At 42.3% G+C, this 12618-nt stretch overlaps 1 protein-coding gene across 9 annotated transcripts in view; it reads right to left on the reverse strand.

Moving 5' to 3' along the window:
* The window catches only part of asap1a (ArfGAP with SH3 domain, ankyrin repeat and PH domain 1a), a 50309-nt gene that overhangs the window by 22245 nt on the left and 15446 nt on the right, over positions 1-12618 (reverse strand). For all 9 annotated transcript variants that reach the window (XM_029118524.2, XM_029118523.2, XM_029118522.2 and 6 more), the window contains exons 2-4: positions 5068-5140; positions 2442-2587; positions 784-858 (exon numbers count right to left, since the gene is read on the reverse strand). In XM_029118524.2, the coding sequence (XP_028974357.1) occupies positions 784-858; positions 2442-2587; positions 5068-5140 (294 nt within the window). The remainder of the gene's footprint in view (positions 1-783; positions 859-2441; positions 2588-5067; positions 5141-12618) is intronic.

The raw sequence follows: 12618 nt of genomic DNA on the forward strand, positions 1-12618 counted from the left end.
TGTGGATAGGTGTAAAGTAGAGCCACATGTTTTCATTCAGATATTTCTCATTTCTTTGTAACATTATGAAAAAGAACATGATAACAACTGGAATTTAATCTCGGGTCAACTGTCACAAACGAGTTAATGTGACATCATACTATTCTGTTATCACTACCTCAGTGTATTTGTGGTTGAAACACCAACTCTGACTTTGAACGTCTGTAATTCCCCAAATGTTCAAGCTACAGTGGCGCCTTGGGAACAAGCTTGTCTTCATAGTTTTGGGCTCCATCTTTGGCAGTGTTTTCTTCTATACAAGATGTGCACTGCAAACCAATTATTGTTGGGACTAGCTGTATAGCAACACCACAATGGTATTTTACAAATGGTTTTACAGAAATGTTAAATAAAATCTAATTCCATTGATTATTTGTCTGTGTCAGAACAATTTTCTATAACTAAGTCAATATCAGATACTCTAGGAACTATCTTCACACAACTATTCCATTGATCAGAATTATTTGCATCTATACCAGACACATCAGAAAATGGCAGTGCCTCAATGGAATTAGCAGTCATTTCTTTTGTATTGAGTTTTAGAGGATAACCAGAGTGAAAGAAACTCGATGAGCAGTACTTTTGAAATGTATTATGTTGACTTTTCAACTGCTGGTTTTATGGTGATAAAAGGAGCCATTCAGACAGTCTGATCTTAACTTAGGTCTGATCTGAGGTCTGTTTTTCAACACAACACAAAGCAATCTCCTTTTGCACAGGGATGTATATTGAAAGGCAACTTACCCCCTTAACTCCCTTGAGGTCCCCTTTGAGAAGAGAGTCCAGGGTGAAGATCACATTATGACTCAGGCTCTGCAGCTGTGGAAGCCACAGAAGAGGATAGTTCATTGTTAAAACTCCACCGATAATATTTTGATGGACTTGGTAGCTCTAATAACAGTGGTTTGATTTGAGCGCGGATAAAGACGCGTTAATGTCTTTGATCCTTACTCTTGGTGGTTCCATGAGATTGCCTAGCTCAATAGGTAACAGCGCGGCTTTAGAAAAACCAAGGTTAAATTCCCACAGAAATCATTACATACATACCCAATTTAATAATAATAAATAATAATACAAATGCATGCCCTTATTTTACTGCTAGCTACTTACTAGGTCAAGGGTGTCTAATCTTATCTTGAGGGCAGCAGATAGCGTAGCGGTTAGATTATATGACCAGAAGCATGCTACTCTAGATAAAAAAAATAATTACAAATATTCAAGGTGAAAGAAAATCTGCTATTCTGGATTTAAGTGAGACAGTTAATCTTACTTCCTCTGGTGAAGAGCATGATCTAAATGAAAATTAACTATTAAAATATTTAAATACACCGGTTAAGATATTGATAAGGCACGTGCTACTACAGTCAAAGCAATAGCTAGGATGGAAGGCCTTTATAATGAAGCTTGACAGTTCATCACTGTTTTCGGCCACAGACGTAATCCTTGCGTGCTGATAAGAGTAGAACCCAGCTTTGTTGTCTGCTGGAACAGTACATCCGTAATCATGACTGACGATGTGTGCATTCCAAGACGCCGTTCTGCACACCACTGTTTTTCTGTGTCACTATTTGTGGTAACCATTCTCCTTTGACCTATTTCATAAACCTCTTTTCACCCACAGGGCTGCTGCTCACTGTGGATGTTTTTGTTTGTCTCTGTAAACCCCCAACGCTGCTGTGTGTAAAGAGCCCACAAGGGCAAACCAGCAATCAGTGTGGCTTAGGACACACATTCTGCCCATTCTAACATTCAATCAAAAAGTAACTAAAACAGGAGAGCATGAGTAAGCAACTAAGTAAGGTGAATGCAAGAGCTACATATACAGTAGATATGAAAAGTCTACACACCCCTGTGAAAATGCCAAGGTTTTTGTGTTGAAAAAGAATGAGACAAAAATAAATATGGTCAGAACATTGCTTGGCACGGTTTTCTTTGGCTTCCTCAAGCACTGTGTGCGGTTGGCATCCGGTAGAGCGGGCAGCATGGGCCTGGTGGTTGACGTCTCTTCGCCTGGTGGTGACTCAACCTGACAGGCTGCTCTTAATGGTTCACCTGGAGACGTTTGTGAGGAACTTTGGTGCCAGATTTCCTCAGCAGCCTAATGTTGAAGAGGCACTTTGTGGAGGCAACCGTCCAGGTCGTCAGTGATGTTCGTGCCGAGGAACTGGAAACTTTTTTTTTTTTTTTGGACGCACTGTGGCCAGTGGGGATCACAGCCCACACCAGATCACACCTCTTCTTCTTGTGACAATAATACCAGAGAAGTTGAGAAAATAAGGAATAGAATGAAATACTGCAGTTGTCTAAGAGCTGGAAACATCTGTTTAATACAATCTGAACTCCATGTAAAAAAAAACTTAACTCCATTTAATATTCCTTAAGATATTTTTTAAGAATCTCACCAGATTCTTAAGAAGTGCGGACAGCTCCTTGACAAGGCTGGAGAACTTGACGAAGGCAGTTCCCAGGTCAGGGTTGTCCCTGCTGATGAAGTTGCTCCCAAACTTGTCCAGTGCCTGGCCATAGTTCTCTTCATTTTGAACATGATCTGCGAGCAACAGAGGTGAAAACAACTTAGGAATAAGCATTAATCAAAATTTTGAGTGCTGGAGCCATGGAAACTAAAATGGACAACACTCATTTGACACACCAAATGGTTAATGGAATCATAATAGGTATTAACTACCTGAAAATGTTCATTAACATTGAACCCCCCCCCTCGATACAAGAGAAAAGGTTCTCTTTTCTAAGGGGGTGACATCAATGAAACATAAGGACACAATCAAAACAGCAGTCTGTCATTTATGACCCTGACAAAATTCAAAACAAGATACGTCTCTAAATCTCAGACTCATGTTTGCACAACTCTAAGAGGACACAGCAATTTGCTTATACATAACTCAATAAATGCAGCAGCTCAATGTAAATGAAGTGTGTCATGTTTTTCGTTGCTGACAAAACAAACACATGACAAAACCTGTGACATTCCAAGAAAAGTGGCATTCCCGAGAGCTCTGACTAATTCCAAAGTAACTTAATTTCAATGTGTGTTTTATTCAACTCATGGCAGAGGCGTCACAAGGGCACAATAATGAAGATGGTTCACAGCCAGGTGTTTGAAAAAACCAAACAGCGTATAATGTCAACATGAATACAGTGTAACTGTATAGGCCTGCATAACTAAGCTCGGATGGATATAAGAAATAACATACCACAGGTGGTTACGAACAGCTTAAGAGCCAAACGAGTTTCACACCAAAAGAAACAAGCCAACATGTCATCCCTCTGTCGACGAATGCAGTTTTTATGACTGTCTTTTCACTTTTTACTTTTCACTAGGTCAAAACACAGCAAAACATGTCTTTCTATACAGTATACGAATGCCTTCCTTGGGCAGATTCACAAGTCAGATGGATAGTAAAAAAGAATGACGTTGCTAGCACAAACACAAAGGGAACTATGCAGCGCAGAATGTGATGTCACATTGTCTTGCTCACAAAACAACGCAGCCATGTCTTAGAAATGTCAGTTCTTAGCAGTTCAGTTGTGCTACTATTCCTTCATGGGTGCAGCAATCGCAGATTGTTTCCATTTGAGGCCTTTCATACCTCGTCGCCAACTGTTTTGCCTCGCTTCTTTCTCCTAACGGTGTTAATGCGGAAATCCCCTGGAATCTTGCCATGCACCAAACAGTATGAATGCAACAATTAGTAAATCTTGAGTGTTTTCTGCATCGACCCTCCACTAACAGCGTGAAGGCAGCGATCTCGTCAAAACGTAAATCAAAATACACTCCATCCCACACTCATCAGCTGAGCTTTATGTGACTGTCCTAATTTAGGAAATGAAAGGGAGCTACAGTAAATGATGTAGAGAATTGCTTTTAGGTATAAAACATTATGAACATGTATTCGCTCACTACTTTAAGTCACTCTGAAACCTTTGCTGCAGCGGTCTAAGGCACTACCTTGTAGCTCCAGGTGACCACCACAGACGAAGTTCGAGCTAGCTGACGAGTGCCTCAGAACCCCATGGCTGATGCCAATTGGACAGTAGTGCCCGGAGAGCAGCAAGGCCTTGTCAGGAAGGATTTCCTGATTCTATCACGCTCTGGAGACTCCCTCAGGCAGCTTGGGCACCTGCTAAGCTAACTCAGGTTGTCAGGAGAGTGAGCAACATTCACACACGGTGACTCACCTGACTACCTGGCTGGAAGAGAGGTGTGGGACAAAACAGAATGGCTCGGCCATCACAGAAATTAGTGATAAGTTCAGGGAGGGCTCAGGGATAAGGGTGTTGTAGACGATGGGACCTTTGTATTAAACATCCCAAAAGGGTTGACACACGGGCTAGCAAGGCAGCCGTAGGGGCCAGGCTAAAAAAATAAATAATAAAGGAGGGCTCTGAATACAACCCAGGCAACATCATAACACAGTAATTGTCATTTAGATATTAGCCACTACAGAACTATAAAGTCAAACAGTGACAATAACTCACAGTGGTAAAACATTGAAAAGATTGGAACAATAACATCAAGTTGCCCTTCCTAGTAAAATATTAAAAAAACAGTGTGTTATACAGTGTTATATTCAGTATAACGTGGCCTGCATCGATTTACAATGGAAGGACACCGGACAGCAAGGTGTCGGCACTACTGTATATTAATTTAAGTTCAGAAAAGTCTGAACACATGTCAAATGTCGTTAGGTTCAGTGTAACACCCTCAGGTATTTGGAGCTACTCTCTTGCTAACAATCAAACTTGCAACTGTACCAACTGCCACTCAGTGCTTAAGTAGTCACCTTCACTTGCTAATGGTCAGAACTACACACATAGCCTGTGGTCCATACAAGACCAACTCCAACAACAGAGAGAGTGAAATGAATACCATACAGAATTTAAGGCAAAGAGCAACATTTCTTGGATATAAAAAAAAACAATGTGTTTGAGCAAAACCAGAACATCAGCTGAAAGAATGAGGCCTTAAAGAGGTGTTAAAGGATGGATTCAGCTGGAGAAGCAGACTACCTTGACCAGAGTTGTAGATGGCTTTCACAGACTTCTTCACCTTCTGCAAAGCCGTCCGGTCTTGATCCAAAGCCTGGAGACGGGGAGTGATGAGAGACAAAGTGTTGGTTAGATCAAAGGTCTTCAAGTAGTCCCGGTCTTACAAATAAATGTTAAAACCTGTATGGTAAAACAATCATTATGACTGGGAAACGGGGGGGGATCAACACTTTCAGTGAAGACAGATCAAATAAAATAAAAGGCCTAGTTTATCACATCAGGCACATTAACTTACAAAAAAGAAATAACAGTGGATAATGACAACTTGTCATTGCGGAGGGGAAGGGGAAAAAATTGTATTTGGCTCAAGTTATATGCTTATATAAACCCATTATCAGCAGCACAAGGGTGAAAATGTTTTCATGCCACCAAAGGTCACCTTTGATTGAATTAGGACTTGACAGTAGCCCATCACAGTATGTTAGCCTTTGAAATTACAAAGACATTTTCGTAGCATTGCCGCCTTTTCCTTCTCAAATTACAGATGGCTGACCACCAGCTATGCAGTAGCCCAGAGGTCATAGGTCACAGACTATAACAGTAAGCCCAGAGATTCACAAGAAAGACAAGGGGCAACATCAAATCAATGGCAGGTTGTTCAGCTGGCTGAAGAAAACTATAGAGTCCACTTGTAAAAGGAAACCTGTTGTTTTCCATTAATTAATTAAGGTGTTCTTTTAATGTGGAATGGTCTGATTGAATGCGGTATGTAACACTACAAACAAATTGCTTGGCAATCGCTTGTGAATACCTTGTGACTGCTGTTTAAACGTTTGATAAACAATCATAAAAAAGCTGAGTTCTAACTTTTACACACCATAATATGTGCCTAACTAGACAAATACTTAATGCCTGGACCAGCCTGGTTTGATGGATTACATAACACAGTAAAGACAATTATGTCCTCACTGTTTCTGCGGTTTTCGGTTCCCCAGTACAGTTCAATGCAAGCAGGTAGACAGGAAGCCAGTGCCATCCTACTGAAAAGCAGTAAAGATCTACTCCTTCCCTATTTTACCAGAAGGCATCTGTCATTAAGTCAAATCAAGAGCATGCACAAGACCCCTAATATTAAAATCAAATGGGATGAGATGAAGTAACATCTATTAGAAGAAGCGGAGCACAGAACAACAACACACTTGAATTGAGAGTCAAAATAAATGAAATCCTGGAACACTGAGATGGCATGTGCCCAAGCGTGTTAACACAGATGGTGTATTCATATCTGAAACTGTGTGTGTGTGTGTGTGGTTGCTCCCATGAGGCCAGTTTCACAGACGCAAACTTGATCGGAGGGGTAGAGGGGGTATTCACAAATTGTAACCATGGAAACAGAGGCTCAGCTTTTTCAATGTCTTCCCAGTCTTTTTTCCCCCAATGTGTGTTTTTCTTGGAAAACCCAGGCCCTCGGACCCAGATGGCCTTACAGATCGTGTCAACCAAATGAAGATGCTGTAGTGCAGTGTTGTTAATGGGATTCTGTCTTCAGTTTTGTTCGTGCTACTTTTCTGTCCGTCAGCTTTGCTAAAGAGTTTCTGGAGTTGGTAAATTGGTCACTAAACAAGCTCCTCATAATTACTTGTGGCAATGCAAAACTGCATTAAGATTAAAGTAACTACCAAGTATTTCTATCAAAGTCCTATGAAATATGACCTGCAATGAAGGACGTAGGAGCAGGGAGGACATGTCCCCACCGATGTTAGAAACAGGTAAATTGGTCCCCCAATAATAAAAACACTTTGCAGAAAATATAAAATGTGTACCCCCCTAATAACAAACTCAAAGCTATGCCCGTCTGTAATTTCTTAACAAATAATTTAGATTTCCTTCCCAAAATTGTTTAGTATGTAAAAAGCACATTGTTTGAGTATGAATTTTGTTGGCGTACCCTAACAGAACAACATGATTGTTCACTGGTCAAAAAAATATGTGAGTATATTGCTGATCGGTCAGCTCACCATTCTCAGGCCTGGTGATTGGCCATCCCAAACTCTCTGCTTGGGACAGAGATTTGGGATTGGGTTCTTGAAGTGTTTTTCTTTCTTTCATTTCAAGTTTTGGCCAACATACAGGTAAAAAGAAAGAAGTGGGCCAAACCAAGGCTGCTCCCCAAGGGGAAAAAGCTATGCCTCGGCTAATATCCTTCAGAATATTTTCGGCAGTCATAAGGATGAGCCAGATGAGGAAATGCCTTGAAGTCGACAGAGTGGCCTGCATGAATCATTGCCAAGGGAAGCCAGGCTTCCCCAAAAATAGGACCAATGAAAAAAAAGCATTAATATTACATTGTTTTTCCTCGATGTTTTAAATACCATTCCTTCAATTCACAAGTAGTTTTCCAGAGGAAGGTAAACAGCAGCCCTCTTCCTCAGTAAGTCCAGGCCACGTATGCAATGCTGTCTGGACAACTAGAGCGTGACATGTTGCCAGTCATGACATTTGATTGATTGACGCCATGAGCATTTGGCCTCTGCTGACAAAATTACAAAAAATTATAATCCAATCAGCACCGAGCATACTTCAGCTGCGGGTAATCCAGACGCAGGACAATTAACCCTGGAAGGGAAGGTTTGGACCTGGGCTTAACCCGTTAACGGGTTGTAAACAGGCAGGGAATGTGTCAACCTTCAAGCCCGACTTATTGAGATCTGCTCTTGTCACATGATGTTATGTGTTGGAAGTATAGCCAAGGAAACTGAGCATTTTATGTAGAAAAAAACCTCTTCCATTCTAGTTACATATAGTCTCTCTTGAAAACAGTTCCCCATGTTTTCCTGCTGGCCTGTATTCCATTATCAAAATCAGAACCGCTAGGCTGCCATTAGCATATACTGGCGAATACATTTTCATCTACGGAGCATAGAGAAGATCAGAATGACTTATCTAATTCTATATAAAAAAATATATATATCTAATTATCCTTTTTGAAAAAAATCCTAGTAATATCAGTAGACCATGATATTGGATATTAAATAGCCAATACGATTTAATTCCCAAAATAAATCCAGTAACTATAACCCAGTGATTAGTGATTTATTCTCTTAATTGTACAATACCATTAAATTGTTTAATAATTTAAAAAGCAAACAACTACTTAATTTAAGTTTTATTTCATTTTCATATTCTTTGACATCAACATTTTCTAAAATACATTTTACTGAATATCGGCATTAAATGTTATTATATGCCATTTTGATCTTTAAAAAAAAAAAGACAGTTCTCTAATCACACCACCACCACCATCACCATGACCCCACCACCAACTACTACTATTACCCCACCAACACCAACACTATGACCCCACCACCAACTATTACCCCACCACCACCAACACTATTACCCCACCAACACAAAAAACTATTACCCCACCACCACCAACACTATGACCCCACCACCAACTACTACTATTACCCCACCAACACCAACACTATGACCCCACCAACACCAACTATTACACCACCACCAACACTATTACCCCACCAACACAAAAAACTATTACTCCACCACCACCAACTACTACTATTACCCCACCACCAACTACTACTATTACTCAGTTCCAAGGTGTTACGCTGCTATATTATTGTGCTGGGGGATATGAGGGATGTACTACTAACTTTTCTCAGTTTCCTCCAGTTTTAAATTTTAGAAGGAGATAAGGTCCTGGTCCACACCTGCGGATTACCTGGTTTGGGGGGCCCGTTGCTGTCCCTGTCCTTGTCCATCTGGTCATACTTCTGACCTAGTCTAAAATCAAATAGACTCTGGATTTAGCCCAGAGAAATGTATTTATTATTCCAATTGGACTCTTAATATCTCACCCGGCACAGCCAGAAGAGGACTGGTCACCCCTCTGAGCCTGGGTCCTCTTCCTAAATTTCGGCCTTCTTAGGGAGTTTTTCCTTGCCACTGAAATTCAACACTACTGTTGTTTGCTACTTGGGGTTTAAGGCCGGGTGTCTCTGTAAAGCACTTTGTGACAACTGCTATTGTAAAAAGGGCTTTATAAATAAATTTGATTGATTGATTGATTACCCCACCAACACCATGACCCCACCACCACCAAAAACTATGACCCCACCACCACCAACACTATGACCCCACCACCACCAAAAACTATGAGCCCACCACCAACACCATGACCCCACCACCACCAAAAACTATGACCCCACCACCACCAACACTATGACCCCACCACCAAAAACTGTTACCCCACCACTACCAACCACCATGACCCCACCACCACCAACACTATGACCCCACCACCACCAACACTATGACCCCACCACCACCAACACTGTGACCCCACCACCACCACACTGTGACCCCACCACCACCAACACTGTGACCCCACCACCACCAACACCATGACCCCACCACCACCAAAAACTATGACCCCACCACCACCAACACTATGACCCCACCACCAAAAACTGTTACCCCCACCACTACCAACACCATGACCCCACCACCACCAAAAACTATGACCCCACCACCACCAAAAACTATGACCCCACCACCACCAACACTATGACCCCACCACCACCAAAAACTATGACCCCACCACCACCAAAAACTATGACCCCACCACCACCAAAAAACTATTACCCCACCACCATCAAAAACTATTACCCCACCCCCACCAACACTATTACCCCACCAACACCATGACCACACCACCACCAAAAACTATGACCCCACCACAACCAAGACTTTCACACCACTTTTACACAATCACCACTACCACAACACAACCATGATTCTACTACACCTCCACCACTATTATAATCCCAAAACCACCACCACAACTATTACACTACCACCACTACTATTACAACACCACCATTACATTACACCACCACAACTATTACACCACCAACACTACTACTATTATACCCACCACCATTACATTACACCACCACGACTATTACACCACCACTACTACTACTACTACTACTACTACTACTATTCAACCACCACCATTACACCACCACCACCACTATTACAACAACACCACCACCAATAATATTACACCACAACCACTACTATTACACCACCACTAATATTCAACCACCATTACACCACCACTACTACTACTATTCAACCACCACCATTACACCACCACCACTACTATTACACCACCACCACTATTACCACAACACCACTACTATTACAACACCACCACCACCACCACCACCACTACTATTACACCACCACCACTATTACACCAACACCACTACTATTACAACACCACCACCACCACTACTACTATTACACCACCACCACCACTACTATTACAACACCACCACAACTATTACACCACCACCGCTACTATTCAACCACCACCACTACACCACCACTATTACACCACCACCAATACACCACCACCACTACTATTACAACACCACCACCACTACTATTCAACCACCACTACTACTATTCAACCACAACCACTACTATTACACCACCACCACTACTATTACACTACCACCACTACTATTACACCACCACCACTACTATTACACCACCACAAGTACCAACAGACTACAACCACCAGTACTATTAGACCACCATCCCCACTAGCATTAAACCACCACCACCACTAGTAAAATCACCATTACACCACCATCTCTGTTACACCACCACCACCCCTACATTTACACCACCACTACTACTAAACCACCATCACCAATACATTTAAACCACTACCACAAAAATTATTACAACACCACCACTACTATACCACCATTACTCCACTACCACTATTAAACCAACATCACCAATGATATCCTGCACTCTCTCTTTTCCACCTTGCACTCTCGCCATTCTCTTTCTGACATTGTCTTTAGTTCATAAAAAAAAAGTTTGTAAAATAACACCCTCTTAAGTTTACATTAAGTTAGAGGTTCTTAGACAGTATTCTGCATTTCATGACAGTTACCTCACTGGCTCAAAGACTGGGAATCAGCTATACAAAAATATAGCAGTTTATTCACTTCCTTAATCTGATGAAGAATGTCCATCCCACGGGGAGAAACAGAATGATAGAGAACACAAAAGAGACAGACAGACAGACGGGTCTACAGCCAGAGGTGAGGGGGAGGGGAGGAACCATCAACATGCTGCTGCCATGTAGCTAGCGGCCCCTGTTGCTACGGCAACCCCACCCCAGGGATGTGGGTCAATTACACATCTGATGTAGGGCCTGAACAGGAGTTGACGATAATTCAACCAAAATACACGCCGCGTCATTCACCCCACATTAGCCTTGATCCAAAACGGAGTTGAAATACATGTACATAGTGTGTCACGTCTTTCCCACATTGACCTTGGTCCAAAACGTAGGTCAAATTAACAAATAGTTTTTCATGTGAGCTGCTTTGGGTTTATTCACGTAGTGTCACTGTTGAATCCAGTTGAAACTCAGGTGGTCTAACTCTCATAATCCAAGCATAGGAGGACTAGTTATTAACATGACCCAACAATATGAGTCTAGAAACACAGGAACAATTAGAACAGCAGCAGGTTAGATACATTATTCATGGACTACGTTTTCAGGAGCTTGACTTACAAATGACTTATTACATTTTCCTCTAGTGGCAGAAGGGGGACAGAGAGAGAAAAAACAGAGGGAGAGAGAAAGTGAGGGAGGAAGAGAAAGAGAACAAAAAAACACAAAGAAAGCAAGAAAGAACAGGAGGAGGAGGAGGGATGATGAAACGTGATCCGGTGGAGACCAGGCTACTTCCTCAGAACAGGTCATCTGAGAGGACCGAGTCTGAGTCAATATGCCCTCACAGCAAGGAGCTTGGCCAGCGGTCCAGGCGTCTCCGTTCATCCCAAACTCCCTCTTACCCACAGCGGGGCAGGTTTTGGCCCAGCAAGATCACAACAGCGTCACACCTGTAGTCCAACCCTACTTAACACATCCGATTCAAGTCATTGGGACCATTCCCTGGACCCAGACGAACACTGTTAGACTGAAAACGGTTTCCTTAAAGATCCACCATATACCTTTTTCACCACAGGTGAACGTTCCGTCATAGCCAACTGGGAGTCACGTCCTGCTGCCGTGACTTGGATAAAGCTGTCAGTCTCCTTGCCCTGCGTTGCTTTTTAACAGTCCCTCCTACTCACATGATTTGCTCTGGCTCATTTAAGATGACTACTGCCAGTTAGCGCTGTGACTAATCAGCTGGCAACGATGTTCGCCAGCATGCTATCGATGTCCGTAATATTGAACAAGCGGAGCGCTGGGTGGAAACGCGAGTTTGTTGCTCCTGACATACAGATTCCTTTATTTACATGAACACGGGGAGACATTTTTAAAACACCTCAGAGTGTCAGCTGTCAAGCTACATACACTGGTGCATATGTCAGTCTTTCCGGATTGCCACACCCCTTTCGATGACAGTGCACCATTTCTTGGGGCCCAAATCTCGTCCGCAGGTCAAAGGGCCCACAATGCAGCAGTGTTCTCCTTGGCGCAAACTCACAGCCGTCAAAGCAGTACTG

The sequence above is a fragment of the Esox lucius genome, chromosome 3, assembly GCF_011004845.1.
Source record: "Esox lucius isolate fEsoLuc1 chromosome 3, fEsoLuc1.pri, whole genome shotgun sequence".
NCBI classification, from domain to species: Eukaryota; Metazoa; Chordata; class Actinopteri; order Esociformes; family Esocidae; genus Esox; species Esox lucius.